At 35.6% G+C, this 19,343-nt stretch overlaps 1 protein-coding gene across 2 annotated transcripts; it reads left to right on the top strand.

Moving 5' to 3' along the window:
• The first annotated feature begins 646 nt into the window (after window positions 1-646).
• Window positions 647-19,024, top strand: F13b (coagulation factor XIII B chain). Of its 2 annotated transcripts, none has more exons than XM_028773784.1 (12): window positions 647-820; window positions 3,429-3,629; window positions 5,063-5,248; window positions 5,871-6,047; window positions 6,371-6,547; window positions 8,768-8,947; window positions 9,160-9,345; window positions 10,370-10,552; window positions 13,246-13,446; window positions 14,130-14,312; window positions 17,632-17,845; window positions 18,636-19,024. In XM_028773784.1, exons 1-12 carry the CDS (start codon window positions 757-759, stop codon window positions 18,667-18,669), a joined length of 1,986 nt encoding a protein of 661 aa, XP_028629617.1. In that variant the 5' UTR covers window positions 647-756; the 3' UTR covers window positions 18,670-19,024. The 2 variants fall into 2 exon arrangements, with proteins under 2 accessions (XP_028629617.1, XP_028629618.1); XM_028773785.1 differs by having other exon boundaries at window positions 724-820; window positions 3,408-3,629.
• The last annotated feature ends 319 nt before the right edge of the window (window positions 19,025-19,343 follow it).

Below are 19,343 nucleotides of genomic sequence, written 5' to 3'. Positions count from 1 at the left end.
AACTAAGGAACCTAACCAATATACCACATCAAAGACATGAAGGATGGGGCAGCAGTATAATATGGGGCACTGCTATTCTTTGAATATGTCTTCTGATCATCATGTGTACGGTCTTCAATTCTGTAACACAGTAGTTTTCAGAGGTGAAGCCTGGGTGGAAAGTGTGTGGGCTGTGGAGACAGGGCATTATGACTTACTCATAGTGGTCATTCATAACTTTCTCACACGTGAGTAATACTGTAATGCTATTCATTTGGCCTCTTGTTGCACAGCTCAAACACAGCACATGTGTTTTAAGACAAGATCATTTATGTTTGGGGGGACTGCAGGCTGGACAATATATTTTCACATCAGGTATCCAGTGCCTCATACTCTCTAAGTTCATCTTTGCTCTGTTCAAAGTTGGTAAACAGCGAGCAGGTAGACTTTGCCCTAGGAGTAAATAGTTGTGAATCTGATTTGAAATATACCCTTCCTTATTTGGCCTGGATTCATTATTTATGCTGCTGTCATTTTTTGCCTCTGTTGCTTCATATGTTCTTATTAAACTCAGAAAGAAAAATATTGTCAGCTAATACTGGCACAGTATTTTCAATTATTTGAGAATAGTTTAAGTAAAATGTTACCTCGTTCCAAAGGTACTTAGACAGACGTTGTAATTATTAACTTGTTTTGTCAAGAGAAGTATTGTGTACTTAGAAATGAGATCCTGGGTGCTTTAGAGCTGTAAAAATCTTCTTGACACATACAGTGAAGATGAGGCTGAGACATTTGTCATTTACTCTTATATTAATCATCTCAGGAGAACTTTATGCACAAGGTAAAATTAATTCTTTTATTACTCTGTATTCTCTAAAATATGTATGGAGAACGGAGAATCTAGGTGTCATAATACTTGAATACTTAAAATACTATTCTAATATTTAATTTTAACATACCAATTTTGTAATGCATGCTTTAAATAAAAGTAACTTGTTTAAACATTTTGTTAATGTTTCTTTGAAATCCTTTATTTCCTCTCGATTTGGGAGCATGGGGAGCAAGAATCTAACCACTTTAGAGTGTTTTCTGGTTAATTTGGTATTAGCCAAATTAATTCTGGTAATGCTGGTAATCTGGTCAATTTGAAAATCACATACTTGCCTTAATTATAATTTTAGGCAAGGATCTATGCATAATACTAACACTTCCATCAGTTTAGTTCTCTCCTCTTAAAAAAAGAGGAGAGAGTTTAATGGGGGAAATTTGAAAAAGAACAAAATTACTAGCAAGATTTCTCATGATTTTATTTTCTTTGTCTGGAGTAATTACATAGTGATTATTTTGATGCCAATATTGATTATAGAAACAGGAATATTGGGAGAGAGTGTGAGAGTCCAGATGTGATTCTGTCAAAATAATGCTATAAATCAAATTGTCCAGAAATATCAATGTTACAGATTTGAGGTATAACCCAGGGCAGTGCACTCATCGATTGGTGTTGTCCCTTCTGTCCAGGACAGTGACCCTTGGGGCCATCACTGTTTTCCATAGCACGTACTTTGGGTCCTTCCAAACTCCTCCTTATGATACATGGGGAATACTAGTTTTGGGGATTTTACTGCATGTGTTTCACTAGATGCTGGCAGTGCTATGGTGCCTGTAATTTTGTCTTGTTTGTCTCAGCCTTGGCTGATGTTATCATCATTTTCTCTCTAAGGCAGCAGAACATGGAGATAACCACTCTGACTTCTTTACCATGGGTCACTTTGCCTCCTCAAAGAAGTCACATGACTTATATGCAACTATCTTCTTTCATTCACTGTTATGTTTTTGAAGATGGTTTGAAATTGTAGACTTCTATCAAGCCCAGTTTATTGGAAGATTGTCTAAACTACTGGTTCACAACCTTTGGGTCATGACCACTTTGGGGTCATGTATCAGATATGTTGCATACCAAAATATTTACATTATGATGCACCACAGTTACAAAATTGTAATTATGAAGTAACAACACAATAATTTTATGGTTGGGGGATAATGACAACATGAAGAACTGTATGTCCTGAAGGGTCACAGTATTAGGAAAATTGTGAACCATTAATCTAAATTGTGCCACTATCTGTTCTGCCATTAAAGGGAACTAGTTTGCAATCTGATACTGTTATGAACAGTGCTAATATAAAAACACTGTCTCTTTGGAGTCAAAGTACATTTATATGAGATGACCTACTATGTGTTGTTCTGTAATAAATAATCTCCAACATATTTTCTCATATATGAGAGTCCTGTTTCTCCAGTCATTGTAAAGGTCTGTCCTTTTCCTTTCTGTCATCTTAGTGGTACTGCAGTGGTTCAGTGGTTTGAATGTGAATTTCCCAATGACAATGACTGGCAAGCTAAATATTTGTTCTCTGGCCATGTAAACATACTGTTTTTCAAACTTATTCTTGAAAGTTTTTTTATTTTAATTGGGTATATGCCCCCTTTCCCCTAAAATGATAAGCCCCTTATTTCACAATTGTGTGTGTTTTTGTATCTCAAGGACCTCATCTAGTTTAGAACTTGCCATCTGATATAGGAGACACTAGTCACAGAAGGTTGGCAGCCTGCATGTCCCTCTGGGTTCCCATCTGCAGGCTCATCCAACTTCAGATAGATGAATTTGGAAAAAAATATCCAGGAAGGTCCAAAAACCAAAATTTGAATTTGAATTCACATTCATAAAATGATGATCAGACATTGTACTAAATGTTCTTTTGAATTCACATTCATAAAATGATGATCAGACATTGTACTAAATGTTCTAAGCACCTAGAGATGATTTCAATTACATGGGTGGAAATGTGTAAGTTATATGCAAATTTTCAATCACTGAACATAAAATATTTGAGCATCCACAGGTTTTGGCATCTATGGGGAGACTTGGAATCAACTCCCTGCCAATACAGAGTGTCATCTCCATTGCTATTGAGCACTGAAACAGCTGATCCATTCACATCTGTGAATGGAACGTCTGCTGGATTTAACAAGTGTAAACAAAGAATATAGAACACTTTAGCACATTAAATTAAGTAAAACCTATTATTAAAATGAACTAAGTTTTCATTTTTACTCTTACCAGTGTGACTTTCAGTAATGTTAAAATTGCTTATGAGATGTTATGGTATATCCATGAGAGTGTTCTACAAAGCTAAGACAAGCTTCCAAGAAGTCGCCTGTCAGTTACTCTGGTAACACAGATGTTCTGAATTGCCAGCATATATAAAGAGGGGAGGGCATGATATTAGATATTTAGACTACAACAATGTCACTTGTAAACTTAGGTTATGAAAATAAGTGCATCCTGAAGGATCTTCTAAAAAAAAATCTTTAGGAATGTTGTTTCACCATGAGTTTCATGGGTTTGCATGTTTTTCCATTTTCAGCTTGAGTTTTCCTCATTTCAGAGAAACAGTGTGATTTTCCTACCGTGGAAAATGGAAGGATTGCCCAATATTATTATACATTTGAAAGGTTTTACTTCCCCATGAGTGTAGACAAAAAACTCTCATTCTTCTGTTTGGCTGGCTATGCGACCGAAAGTGGGAAGCAAGAAGAGCAAATCAGGTGTACAGCAGAAGGCTGGTCTCCAAAACCACGGTGCTACAGTAAGTCTGGGCATGCTGTCAACTCAGCTATTATAGACTAGTTGTTGAGAAAAGAATGCTTATTTATATTAAATGTGAACAATGATTAAATTTTATATACATATATAGCAACAAAAGTACTGCTATAAAATACTGTACGTGAAATTCTGTAAATGATGTTGCTATATCAATAAGTCATTGTATTTGGTTTTAATAGTACATGGGCTCTCCTCATTGCTTCCTTGCATCACATGTTACGTTATCTCTGGCTTTCCTGTACTTAGGTGAAATGTCTTGAGTTCCCTGGATTCCTGTTTTCCAGAGTAAAGGGCTTCCATTAAGTCCTTTCCATTTAGAAGAGACATTTTGGTACGGTAGTAGCGGTGGTTGATATACCTAGTAAACAGAACTGCATAAGATAACCATTCATTCTGTGACTTCAGGACAGACCAGAATATTTTATAACAGAGTTATAAAATAAATGTCATTATAACATCATAGAAAGAAGTCATGTTCCTTGAACTTACTATCTTTAGAGACAGAAAATTACAGTGATTGACATGGGACCATAATCATTAACACAGAATCTCTGCAGTCAACTGACTGCATGAGATCTCATCACCATCCCTGTGAAAGTGATGTGAAAATTCTTAGCCTGTTTCTGATGCACAAAATGGAATAGGAACTTTGACATAGAGTGCCACACAGCTAGTACTAAATGTGTTTGTGATAATATAAACATATTGGACAAATCTCTAAACCCTTCTAGATTGCTTTGTCAAAAGTTACAATAATATGGCTTATAAAAATTATTGGATGCCTAATGTGAAGATAATTTTTTTATGTGTGCCTTCCTGCTGCACATACTTATCAAAAACTTGGTTGTAGATTTAAAGGTTTTTAGGCGCATATGTATGACTTAGTAAGTCCACATACCCTGACTCCTGGATCCCAAAATACTTTCTAGAATAATGAATGAATAAAGATTTTACAATAAGTTAATTTAGCATTATTTAATGATTCCATTAACAATGTTTTTGATTACATTATAAAACATTGGAATAATACATCAAGCAGGACAAGAAGAAATTGCTCTTTCTTGTGATTGCTGGCAACTTGTGAAAAGCTATTAGTGTACTTTCCAAAAGAAGATTTGGGAAGGGTAGGACTGTGTAAAGAAATTAAAACCTGTAGATGCAAAACCAGTCGATGTTAAACTGAATCCATTTTCAAAGAAATTTCATACAGGGCTTGTAAGATATTTCCAAAATTGAGCCAAATCAAGGAATTCTGGAGTAAACATTATTTTACTTCTCAAAATTTCAACTAAGTAACATTATATATTTGGGTTCATTTTTCAATTTAGTGAAGTACATGATATATGATTTTATTATTAAACCAATAGACATTGTAATTTCATCATGAAACAAAGCACATTTACTTTTACAACACAGAAAAATGTCTGATGCCTGTCCTAAGGAATGGCTATGTTTCTGATGGCAAAGTACTGTATAAAATTCAAGAGACTATGCGCTATGGTTGCACTTCAGGATACAAAACCACCGGGGGAAAGGATGAAGAGGTGGTCCAGTGTCTTTCTGAAGGGTGGTCTTCTCAACCGTCCTGCAGGAAAGAACAAGGTACACACACAAGAATGCAGTGTCATATTCAACTATGAAGTTAATGCCTGATAGGCAGCTTTATTTTGTATAATTTATTTTCCACTGTGTCTCTTCTGTGTGAGAAGTTGACAGTATTTTTTTATCTTAAAAATGCTTGTGTTTTTCTTAATCCATGGGTTCTCAACTTCAGCAAGTCCCCTGCCTCATCAGATTTTACTTTGAATTAACTAGAAAGAGCTAAAATGCTCAAAATGAGAGAACCTTACTTGGCTTTTCTGTGTACTTTATGCAAATATTTTCTTTATTGCTAGACTATGTGTCAGTATAAGTTGTTTAAATTATACAAATATACAGATGACACTTAATAGAAATATTATGTCTCAAGACTTCATTTGAAATGAGACCTTTGGTCAAGTACAATGGGCCAATATTTCAAAATTAGAAGACTGATAGAGGACTATGACAATAAAACCACAGAGGCAAAGGCAAAGTGGTCCCTTCCACTTTACAACAGTCACCTTTGCCAACTGCTGTATTATAATTAACACTCAATGGGATATACTTTGTGACTCCTTTTTAATAGTCTAGGGTATTGGCAAAGCTTATCAAGGTTCATAAAATAAATGTTTAACTTTTTCAGAGACATGTTTGGCCCCTGAGCTGGATCATGGAAATTATTCCACGATGCAGAGAACATTCAAAGTGAAGGACAGAGTGGGGTACACGTGCTTTGCAGGCTACTACACTGCTACAGGGAAGCAGACGGAGGAAGCGGAGTGCCAGGCTCATGGCTGGTCCCTCACGCCACAGTGCAACAGTAAGAATTTTCTTGATGCAGAGGTTCATGCCATATAAGTTGTCCTGCCGATAACATTCCGTATCTCTCAGTTTTGGTTTCAGTTGTAATTTAGTTAACAGAAGACTTTGGTCATTTTAAGCTCTCAGAAGAATCTCATTTTAGCTATTTGGAATTCAATTCAATTAAAACTGCTGCTGTTTAGCAAGACAAATTATATTAGTTAGCTTATAGAACAATATAGCAAATCTTTTACTATGTATTTCAGATATGGATTATATATAGTGAATTCTACTAAAAAGAAGTAAATGTTTTGTTATTTTTATCTATTTCTTCATTTTTAGAATTAATGTGCCCTTCTTTGAGATCAATAGAAAATGGCTATTTTAATCCTGTAAAGCAAATCTATGAAGAAGGAGATGTCGTTCAATTTTTTTGTCATAAAAATTATTACCTAAGTGGATCTGATCTAATTCAGTGCTATAACTTTGGCTGGTATCCAGAATCTCCCATATGTGAAGGTAACTTTTAAAAATTTCATACTTAAAAAAATTGCTTTATTAATCCATGACCTCTGATTAATCATATCAAATTCTAATTTCAGAACTATTTCTAATTATTACATATCAAGTCAATGAATTGTTTTTTTCTGAAGAAACTAAGCTTTGTATGCATTTGTGTAGTAAATATTGTCTGTTATGTTTAACGTGAACATTTCTGAGTATAGTATATACGTATGTAGTATGTGAATATGTTTGTGTAGGTGCATGAACACCTGTACATGTGGAGGCTAGAGGTCCACGCCAGGTGTCACCCCTGCTTCCTTCCTCTCCTTAGTTTTTGACGGAAGTCTTCTCATTGAACCAGAGCTTATTGAATTGGATGGTCTGCTTAGGTAATGAGCATCAGACTACCTCCATCCTACGTCCCAAGATTACAGGCACCTGCCGCTGTGTCTGGCTTTTACAGGGATGCTCTCTCTTAGGTCTCCCTGTTTACAAGGCAAGCGATTTTGTCAGTCTCACAGTCTCCCTAAACCTTCTGTTATACATTTTCAATCTAGTTGGATGAGCCACTTTTTAAATCAGCCATATGTTTCTGGATATGAAAAGTACATCTCCAAAATGATGAAGTGGGAAGCATACAAGCAGACTATCAACCTGAAGGGAAAATGGGACATGAGGTCAGTCATGCAGTCAGAGCAGTCCAGACACGTAATAGCTAAGGGTGGATTTCTATCACTGACTGTGCTCAAAGGAGAACCATGACCACATGTCAAAGAAGCCAATTCCTAGCATAGAGGGACCTCATGTGGCAGACGAAACTCAAGGACAAGCGTGTGAGTAAGCATTCAAGATTTCTATTAGTGTAGTGTGAGAGAATTCCACTTCCACTTCCATATTCATAGACATGACAGATAGTGTTTGAACTGGGTCTGAAAAATAAATGGAAATCTGAGGATTTGGGGGGGTGGGATGAGAGGTAAAAGGTGTGATAGCCACTATTTCTGCCATAACATAGAAGATAATGCTATAACTGACAAGCAGACCAATGGCATGGAAATAAAAGAGAAAAGTATATTTGAAATAGATGGCAGCAGGAAGGAAAGAGGTATCTGGACAGGATATGGATGACAGTGCCTGTACCTATCAGAACTCTGTAAGCAGTGAGTGGTGGCTTTGCAGGTTTACTAACTTTCTAGGTGAGCCCAATAGCCTTGTAATTGCAGTATGTGGGGGAGGGGTCACTAGCAAGCTATCTGTAGCATGACAACTTACTGACGGTTCTGAGCCCCCTCCAAATTAGCATGGCCACACCCCTGTCATTTTAAAATTAATAGTTATTGTGTGTAGTATAGCAGCATCTTGAACAATGTACTTCCCAACTCCAGATATGCCCATTCTAATCCTAAAGACAGCTTAATAAGCTTACTGACATGGCAAAATAACTACAGAGATGACTAAAGAGCTGCAGGATTGGCTCTTATCTGAGGCTATTTATTTGGATCCTAAATATAATACGTGTCATTGTAAAGGGGACTGGAGGGGTACTTGACCACAGAAGAGTAAGCTGGAGCTGTAACAATGAAAGAGAGCAGTTTTAGCTTCTTTATCTATAATATGTGAGGAATTTATTTAGGACTAAAGAAGGCCTGTAAAATACTCCAGATGGCCCGTGGCTATTGCTTTACTGGTTCTGTAGGTCAGGAGTGTGGGTGTGGCTTTATTTGGCTGTTGCGCTACATCAGTGCCTGCTTGAAGGCTTGGCTTGGTAGTGGTACTCCAAATTCATTTCGGCTGTTGATAGCTGTTTTTGCTCTGCAGGCTGCTGAGCTAGTATTGGTGGCTTTTGGCTGAGGTAGCATGCTCTAACCCTTGCCTTCTGGCCTCCTTCATTTGGACTCCCACAACATGTCAGGCTGATTCTTCAAAGTCAGTAGGGAGAGAGTCCTTCAGCGAGAATGGCATTTTGTATGTATGGGAGTCATCATAACATAACCACATGCTAGTTCATCATTTTTACTTAAGAAACAGTTGCCAGGTCCCACTCATGGAGAAGGATGCTGTATCAGAGAATAGTCAGGCAAGGGTGTTTCTGGAGTCTGTCTCCCATATTTCCTATGGTGCTTAACCCTATAAATATCTCCAATGAATCTTTATTGTTTTTTTTTAAACAATATGACTAAATTGGCTGCTGGGCTTTTTTGTTGTTGTTTGTTTGTTTTTGTTTTTTAACACAAGGAAGAAGAAATCGATGTCCTCCTCCACCTGTGCCTCTAAATTCTAAAATTCAACCACAGTCAACAACTTACCGTCATGGAGAAATAGTACATATAGAATGTGAGCTTAATTATGTGATTCAGGGTTCAGAAGAACTACTCTGTGAAAATGGGAAGTGGACAGAACCTCCAAAATGTATTGGTTGGTAAAATATTTTTAAGTTAGTTTTCATTAATATTTTAATATATGTATTTTATAATAAATTTTACTGTGACATTCCCGTACATGTGAATCATTGTCTCTTGCTCTAATTCATAATCTACCCATGCTATTCTCCCTACTGGGTAATATCTTGAATATGTATCTCCTAAAATGCTTATGGTTGGTTTCGTTCTTTAATTGTACCTTCACAGAAGAAAAGGAGAAGATAGCCTGTGAGCAACCACCCTCTGTTGAGAATGGCGTTGTACACCCACACTCTGAGACTTACTACAGTGGGGATATAGTGACATACAAGTGTGAAGGGGGCTACAGTCTCCGAGGGTCAAGTACAATAACTTGCAATCGTGGCCGATGGACACTGCCCCCTGAGTGTGTTGGTATGTGGGCTACTTCTAACATCTAAGCCTAAGATTTTGTTTGCATGTGTTCAGTCTGTCTATTCATGGGCAGACACTAATGCTTTCAAAATTTAGAGACACATAGCTACTGGATCCACTGTGTGAATTTTAGAATATGTAGATGTTTCTATAAAATTTAGGGCAAATTAATATTTCAGAATCAAAAGCATTATTCAAAAAATAATTTTAAAAGAATCAAAAGTGCTAGGGTGGTATATAGGTTTTGTTAACCTCATGATCTGTGTACTTTTAGTGACTACACTTACGTGAGATGTGTTTGGCTAAAGAAGCAAGTAGAGAGATGCCTGGTTAGAGGATGGCCATGAGTATAATCTGCTTCCCCTCCCCAGTGTGCTATAGTCAATACAGGACACTCTCTCTTAGACCCCAGATAAGTCCTGCTGATTGGAATCTTGCATTTTGCCCCCCTGAGACTTACAGCTTCTAAGAGGCACACCCTTGGTGTTAGATTTTACTGAAGGATATCTTGAGCTCTACTCACTGCTGATTGCCACCCTTCCAACCATCTTTTTCATGTTTTCTTTTATTAGATATTGAAAAACTGTTCCCCAAGCATGCTTATCTAAGGTATTTATTACATAAGAAAAAATCCTAGAAAAGAGGTTAAATAAATTAACCGAGGAAGAGAAAGTGAGAGAGAGTATATATTTCATCCATGTGTTAATTGAGAATAGAGATAAAGGAATTGGGAAGGAGGAAGATAGGAGTGGGTAAGATTTTTAGGATCTTTTTAAGCATCTAAGAGCATCCTTATCACTGTCGTTTTACTGTCAAGAAAAGAAGAAACGTACACAAATTTGTTCTTGATTAAGAACAAGATATATTTTTTAAAAATATTTAAGCTAAAAACTTTTCAATTTTTAATTAACTTAGAAACAATTTTCCCAAGCGATAGCACAAATATTGAGATACCTTGGTTTGGAGAGTTGCATCATTGTATTGTTGCACATTTATTAAATTTCCAAACAATCCCTTTTCTTAGAGAATATTGAGAATTGTAAGCCTCCTCCTGACATAGCAAATGGTGCAGTTGTTGATGGGTTACTGGCAAGTTACACAACAGGATCTTCAGTGGAATACAGATGCAATGAGTATTACTTATTGAGCGGATCAGAAACATCTCACTGTGAACAAGGAATGTGGTCATCGCCACCTGTCTGCTTGGGTAAGAAAGAGAATACATTACTGACTTTATACATATACACATTTATACATTTTCATCTGATTTAATTAGGAGAACTGTTACATCCTGGTATTGATCTACATATATTTTTTGCAGTTAATTTTATTGTAAAAATATAAATATATAATTGGACATTTTGGGACACAGTTAGTGGACAATCCAATGACATTATGAATATTTAAATTTGTAACATGTTCCTTTATGTGCAGTGCTGTGCACTCACTATCTTAGATTGCAATGATCATTGTTGATGCCGTTGACCCTGCTTCTTCTGCACCCAAATGGTCACCTTTGTTACATCTCATAACCTCGTTTGAGCTAACTATTGTTGTTGACTTAGATCATTATACACCACAATAATGTCATATACAAGCATGAACATGATGCAAATTGTGTATACTGTGTGTGGGACACATTTTCTCCAATTAAAATATTGTACAAGTCTACATTTTATATTTTAGGTTTAATGTTTTCATGTCTCCATAGAATTTCACTGTGTTTGTATACCATAATCAATTCAAATAATCACTTCATTGACATATTTAATGTTTGACATTTTTACATAATAATTAATACATTTTGTAACAAAATAATTTTGTACTTAGTTTCATTTTTTGTTTAAAAAGTTAATTACATTTATTTTTCTCCTATTTTTATTTTCTTATAATTTTTTTCCCGATTTCTTGACCAAACATCTGAAATTTTAATTTTTCTTAATTATCGAATTATTGTTTTGGATATTTAATTCTGGTTTATAACACTCCCCGTTCTCTTAAGCTCTGTCAACTTTGGATATTTTAATTATCATATAATTTTTTAACCTAACCATCATAGTAACTTTAATTTGTTTTATTTAAGTATAACTTAAACAGTTTTCAGTTTTCTAATACACATAGGTTTGTTTTCGTTTTCTACTTTCATGTGAGCTATAGAAACATAATGTATATTAACCCCTGAGAATCACATAGGGTTAGAAATATTTTCTTGTTTTTAATTTTATTTATAATATTTTAAAACACAGTCACCTGCACTTTTAGCCTTTGTGGTTTCTATATTTCAAGTCATTGTGAGAATGCCATGCCAATCAAATCAAACACATTGGCAATTACAATTTCTCTGTTAGTATTATGTTGTCATAAATGAATTGATATTAGGTTCTTGGTGATGTGACTGATATTTGGTCTGAAATACAATCTGAGGACAGAGCTTAGATTAAAATAGCAGTGAAACAACTTCCTAAGGAATAGCAAGATTTAAAGAAGTTCCATCCTGTTCCTGGAACAGCTGCCATAAGACATCCTGACCTAACAGTCAATGAATCAAAGCTTACATTGAGCAAAAGTCACTTTTGATGGCAGGGTACAACGCCAGAGGGTGACCATCTCATTATCTCTTAGACTCAGTTGTTCTTCTACCACAGGTTCAAACAACTGTGTAAGGGGCACGGTTTTCCATATAAATCAGTTTTCAGACATGAGTCTTTCTAGCTTTTCCCTGCTCATCTCCTTGGTCCCACAATGCTTCAGCCATGCTGCTTTCTTTATCTTTGCCATGATTTCATCTCCAGACAACCTTTATATTGATTGCTCCCTGTATTGGAAAATGACAAGATACAATCCTTAAAAACCATTATTAAGTGTACTTCTCCTTTAGGTTCACTGGGGCATTTTACTTAAAAGGGCACACTCCCTTCCTTCAGCTTCCATGGCAGCTCTTCCTTGACACTTCTCTTCTGTTCTCTAACTTGCAATGCAGCTGTAAGATGGTCACAAATCACAACAGTTTATGTATCTATTTTATGATTTACCATGGGAGCTTCTGTTGCAGCCAAAGCTCCATGAGTTCTCATGGCTAGGTGTGTAATGAGTGCCGGGTTCTCTGGAAATGATATTTTGATTTTTGAAAACTACTTAGTTTAAATCCATCATATCATGAAAATAAGAAATATTGATCAAATTGGAAGTCATAAATTATGTGTTTTATTATCTATATTGTCATATTATGGGCCCGTGCTTCAAGACCAGATTGAGCAGCTTATGTGGCCTGAACCTTGAGACAAAGAAGTATCAGGCCCCAGCTATGATGGGAAAGCAAGCCCAGTTCCTTCTCCCCTCTGTTGTCTTCACAAAGGAGATCTGGCCATGCCTCTCCTGTGGCTTGGTGTCTGTCTCCTGCAGATGTAGAAGGGACATGTGGAAATGTTCTTTCTTATTTATGGTCCTCCTTGGATGCAACGCTGTTGTTCTCACCGCAAATCATCTTTAAGTTGCATACAAGCATCCTATCTAAAGGCTCCCAGCTAAGTGCCTCCAAGGCCAAACTCCTCGTCAGCATCCCCAGCAGTAAACATATGTATTACCTGAAAACATCCACATCCTAGGGAAAAGTTATAAATAGTGATTCCTTTGTCCCTTGAGCTCCTGTATTTGCCTACATGATAAAACCTGGAAGCAAGTGAGTCCTAGATATAGTAGCCAGCATAAAAATACGCCTCGGTTCCTGTCTGTGTCTCTACCTGTTACCTCTTTACCTAACATGGATGTAGGATTTCTAGTAATGATGAATGTCAAATGTATAATGTTACTTTTGGTGCCTACTATGATATGCATTTTAAGAAAACATATTACATATTTATCAGATTATTGATGATTTTAAAAGATCATTTTGTTTTTCAGAGCCATGCACTATTGATGTGGATCACATGAACAGGAATAACATAGAGATGAAGTGGAAATATGAGGGCAAGATTTTGCATGGAGACCTAATAGATTTTGTGTGTAAACAAGGATATGAGTTGTCACCATGGACTCCACTGTCTGAAGTATCTGTGCAGTGCAATAGAGGAGATGTGAGATACCCTATGTGTGTTAGAAGAGGTAAAGCAATAATGTTGGACATGTTGCTCGACCAGTATCTGCAGCCTTCTATTCTGATACCAGTCGGAAGTGACTCAGTTGTCTGCTTCCAGTCAGCATATGTGCTCACAAAGGAAGACGATACTGAAAATTTACACTGAAAGAATAACTGTGATGGGAAAATGGGCAGATTTCATAAAGAAGCTGACAGTCAGAGGCTGATTTTCCTCATGCAGAACACTTCTAAAGCTTCAGTTTACTCAGGATTTACTGGGATCCTTTGTATCAAGAAAGGATTTAGGGCAGAATGTGAGAGATTTTATTTATTCCCTAGATCTAGGGGCTATTTCTTTTAATAAGAGAAAAGAAAGATAATACATATGGAAGGCATATGCTTTAAGGCAAATAAATGTTTTACATTTTCACCTTTGGTTTGACTAAAAGGGAAAGGGAAAATATTAAATAATATTGTCACTATTTTTCTAGTTGTAAATATGCATTCAGGTTTTACAACATGAAATCCTAACTGTGATCATTCATTATATAGTATGATATTTATTGGCCAGTTATTTTCAATATGAGAAATAGTTAATTGCCTTAATACTTTTAAGTCAGTGAAGCATGTCATTTTATTTCTGTTAGCAGTCACCAAAAACTCAAAGTTCATCGTAGCAGTTGTTATATTCTGTAAAATCATTTTTCAGAATCTAAAGGGATGTGTGCATCTCCTCCAGTGATAAGAAATGGAGACATTGTTAGTTCAGCAGCCAGCACCTATGAAAATGGCTCCTCAGTAGAATACCAGTGTTTTGATAACCATTTCCTACAAGGGTCTCGGGATGCCTATTGTGTAGATGGAGTGTGGACTACGCCACCATCATGTTTAGGTATGTGCTGCTAAACACCCCTCTTTACTCTGTCATTGAGAGATAAGGAGATACTGAGATAACACTTGGTTTTCTTTACTTGTTTTAGTGATGCTCTTATTTAACTGCAGGCTTCTGGTTTTGCTCTCTCTGTATTATGAATAACTATAGTTTGTTTACTCTTCAAATTTCCCCCCTCTTTGAATCTATCAGCAATGAACAGTAGCAGTGAGGAGTAGAATTACAGAGGGCTCCTCCACCTGTCCTCACTGCTGATGGACTCCTTTTGTATTCCATTCAGCATCTGTAGCTGCTGTTACTTTGTAATTACAAAGCTGTGTCTTGCCTATGAGATGACATTTTTCAGCTCTTTTCTCTATTTTTCAGGTTCTGTATTTTTTCTGCACCCTTTTCTGCAATGTTGCCTAGGTTTTATAGGGCATGGTATAAATGACTCGCCAAATAAAGTTTTCCTAGTTCTTCAGTCACTGGCTTGTCAGGTGGTTCTTACATGCCCTGGTATATTTATGGTTTTAATCAGTTTTTCAAATACTTTTAGTTCTTGGTATAATTTTTGGTCTGATATAAGCTTGGTAATAAGTAGATGAACACAGAAAGTCTATGAATAAGATTTAAATAAAATGCCATGTTTTATAAAACATTAGTGTTTTAAGAAATTTCTCTGGAATGAGCACTCAGACACCTGTAAGAGTGGAAGAGTGGAGATGTATTCACAGTGGACAGAAACCAGGATAGATCTTGAAAGACTTCAGTTCTAAGTCTAACTTGCATTCTCCTTTTATACTCTAAAACTAAAGGTGGGGTGAGCAGATAAGACCACAGGATTTTCTAGAAGCATATGCAGCAGCAAACTTGGGTGCTTTGCTTTCAAAGACACATGTTATATAGTAAGGTTTTGTAGTCAGGTGGCTAAGGGCAATCACCTACTGTGTTTCATGTATTTTTCCAGAACATTCTTTTCCTGGTAGCAAAGTTAAGTCATGTTTGGCAATAAACAATAAAGGCAGAGCTTTAAATAAATCACTAAATATATCACAAAATGAGTATCGACCAATTGGTGTTTTCTACTTTATTCTATGTCAATACTGATTTAAATTACAACTCAAATTGACCTCATTAAAATAATATTTAACAAACAGCCTGAAAATTCTAAGGACCCGTTTCATCTTACTGAAAGCAATCTACAGATTCAATGTAATCCCCATCAAAATTCCTACTCAATTCTTCATAGAGTTAGGAACAGCAATATGCAAATTCATCTGGAATAACAAAAATCCCAGGATAGCAAAAACTATTCTCAACAACAAAAGAACTTCTGGAGAAATCACCATTCCTAGCCTAAAGCTGAGCAATAGTGATAAAATCTGCATGGTATTGATACCGAGACAGGCAGGAAGATCAATGGAATAGAATTGAAGACCCAGAAGTGAACCCACACTCCTATGGTCACTTGATCTTTGACAAAGGAGTTAAAACTGTCCAGTGGAAAAAGGACAGCGTTTTCAAAAAATGGTGCTGGTCCAACTGGAGGTCAACATGTAGAAGAATCCAAATCGATCCATTCTTATCTTCTTGTACAAAACTCAAGTCTAAGTGGATAAAGGACCTTCACATAAAACCAGATACACTGAAGCTAATAAAAGAGAAGGTGGGTAAGAGCCTCGAATACTTGGGCACAGGGGAAAAGTTCCTGAACAGAATATCAATGGCTTATGCTCTAAGATCAAGAATTGACCTCCTAAAATTGCAAAGCTTCTGTAAAGCAAAGGGCACTGTCAATAGGACAAAACGGCAACCAGCAGATTGGGAAAAGATCTTTACTGATCCTACACCTGATAGAGGGCTAATATCCAATATATACAAAGAACTCAAGAAATTAGACTCCAGACAACCAAATAACCCTATTAAAAATGGGGTGCAGAGCTAAACAAAGAATTCTTAACTGAGGAAACTCAAATGGCTGACAAGCACCTAAAGAAATGTTCAACATCCTGTCATCCGGGAAATGCAAATCAAAACAACCCTGAGAGTCTACCTTTCCAATCATTTTTATTTAGTGTATTGCCTCTCATATAGCATTTGATCTATAGATATTCAATACATTCTTTAAAACTATCTGCATAAACATATGATGGTTGGTCTGTTACATTAGTATCTCTAGAAATCTTTAAACTCTTAAATCTACTTAGAAGGATTCCTTAGAAGGAAATCCTTAGAAGGATTTCTTTAGTCTTATGTCATTTAGGAGGCAAATGAGACATTAGTAACTCCATTTTGAAAATATTTTGTTTTTGCAAGAAAAAGTTTCTTTTGTGTAACTCTGTCTTGCTCTGTAGATTAGTCTAACCTAGAGATCCCATAGAGATCTGCCTGCCTCCGCATCCTGATTGCTGTGATTAAAGGTGTTTATTATTGCTGCCTGGTTAAATATTTTGATTCTTGAAAAATTTCAAAATCCTATTTTTATCATGGGGGGATAACAAAGATGTTTATCTATTATTATACATGTTTAATTTTTTGTCCTGCTTTATCTTAATACACAATTGAACGAAAACATGAGTACTTTCATTGCTTTGCATTTACAATAGAATCCAATCTTCAATTAAATCCAACCCAACACTCCTCAACTGGAAATTTAAAAGAGAGAAAACTGTACCCTGCTTTGGATTGTGATAGCTCAGAACATTTGCATTAGTGTTGGGAATCTGGCTTGTTTCTACATTGCCACCTTAGTAGCGATTGATGGTTTATCTTGCACATATTGTATATAATATTTATAGGAATATTATAAATGATGTAAATTTTTCATGGTGTCAGAATTCAGACCTTTTTGAAATTAAACATAAAAAATATGTTTATAATCAACTATGCATATTAAAAATTAACTAGTGGCAAAATAAATGTCCAACTGGCTGCAGAAAATGAATTCAGTCAAGGAACCAAATGAGGACAGTATGTGTATTAGGGGTTCCTAGGGACTGAACATAGGACAGGGGCTTACCCTTGCTAGGTAATGCTGTATCACTGAGTCATCACTCAGGCACTTTATTTAAATTTTATGAATAAGCAAAGGAAAGAGACTGTTTTAATGATTTTTTATAATTATGCATTTCCTCTTTGACTCAAGTACCACAGGAGTGAATGCCATACAGATTCTCTTTGGGACTAGGAATGAGCATGTTTTCTGACTTCAATAATAATTCTAACATGCTTGCCTCTCTCTGGAATGTTAAGGTCATCTCATATAGGCAACATGAAAGTGCTGTTAGTACAAGATGCGTCAATATAGTTTTCTTCTTAATTTCTTATGTTTCTCCAGAGCCTTGCACATTATCATTTGCTGAGATGGATGAGAATTATTTACAGCTGAAATGGAATTTTGACAACAGACCACTCATTCTCCATGGCGAGTATATTGAATTTATGTGTAAGAGAGATGCGTATACAACTGAGACATCTGTTATTGGGTCTGAACTTCGAGTGCAGTGTGACAGGGGAAGGCTGAAATACCCTAAGTGTACTCCAAGAGAAAGGTAAGAAAACGTACTGAAAATATGTTTTTGTCAGATGTTATTCGAAAGGTTCACTACTTTATAAATTTTATAATCTTGTGCTCTACACTACTCTGTTTTTATGTTTGTTGGAAAGAAAAAACATATTTTCTTCATATCTTAATTAAGCTTGACTAAACACTGGAAGTTTTTGAGTTTCCTGGAGTCAAATTGTTGTTTACTATCTGTGATATTTTGACAGTTGGAAAACAAATTTATTTGCATATATAATATTTTAATGTTCAAAATTTGACTCATATTTTTGAAATAAGAAAAAAGCATAGTTACCATATTTATTACTGGTCATAATTTACATATAACAAAATTTTGGAAATACCTGGACAGTTGCAGTTGATGAGCTAACTCTTGGACCTACACAATAACAACCTTTAAAATGTATATTCTATGCTGCATAAAAATGCTTAGGAGCCTTGCCTAGAAACACTTCTTATGTTTAATTATGATAACATTGGAGTAGAAGATTTTTGTATAATATTAAAATGTTTGGTATTGGGATCCTCCGTTCCAAGGCATAGGGGATGGTGGAAGCAAATAATTTGAAGAATATATAAACCTGGTGTTACTATAGGAAACAACATGAATAGGAACCAGAAATGTAGTTTATTAAGCATGGTTACTTGTTCTTGTTGGTTCCTATTTAAGACATAATTCACATGAAATATTTAATGACTAAAACTGTAGTAGGCACTGGATTATGATTAACATTCTTTTATATTCTCTTCTTTTCTTTTTCTCTCCCTTTCTCATCAAGGAGTCTGTCCTTTCAGGAAGCGCTAAGGACCTGAAGACAAATGGACAAAAGATAAAGAGTATTCCAACACATTATGAATCTCGCACAAAATAATTATAGAAAGACTATGCTGAGCTCAGTGTTCTGAGGCTTTACTTTTCCATAAGAATGTGCTCAATATTTTCCTTATTTATAAATCAAAGCACAAATGTATCTCATTTTAGTTTGTTTAATTTTACATTTAATCTAATCTTTATTGTTATCTTTCACCTGTTCAATCTGATTTATTCATCAAATCATTCCTGTTTTCTATTGATCACTGCCGGACTATATTGTTTACTTGAGTATGTATGGAAAACACATTTGGGTTTATTATATTCATTAAAATTAAGATTTTCTGTTTCTTTTAATTCATTATTATATTAATATCAGAGACAAACACAGTGGGAAAAGGCATATGTAATGATATAGTGTAAGAGTTACTTTATAAAATGAGAGACTACACTTCAAAGTGTAAAGAACTTTTGAAATTAACTCTAATGTTTCCTACAAGGATAATAACCAAATTATGGTGTAGTATACTACTTACATATTCAAATAATGACTCTTGTTTTAATATTTTATATTTTCTGCATAATATCTTAAGGACAGGTAGTTGCTGGTGCCATGCAGATTACGTATCATGAAAGTGGCAGTTCTGAAGGTAACATGATCATGTCAGTTACCTAG

Source organism: Grammomys surdaster, unplaced genomic scaffold (genome assembly GCF_004785775.1).
Source record: "Grammomys surdaster isolate TR1022 unplaced genomic scaffold, NIH_TR_1.0 234, whole genome shotgun sequence".
NCBI lineage: Eukaryota > Metazoa > Chordata > Mammalia > Rodentia > Muridae > Grammomys > Grammomys surdaster.
Note: the sequence above shows the minus strand (reverse complement) of the source record. Positions and strands in the feature narration are given on the sequence as shown.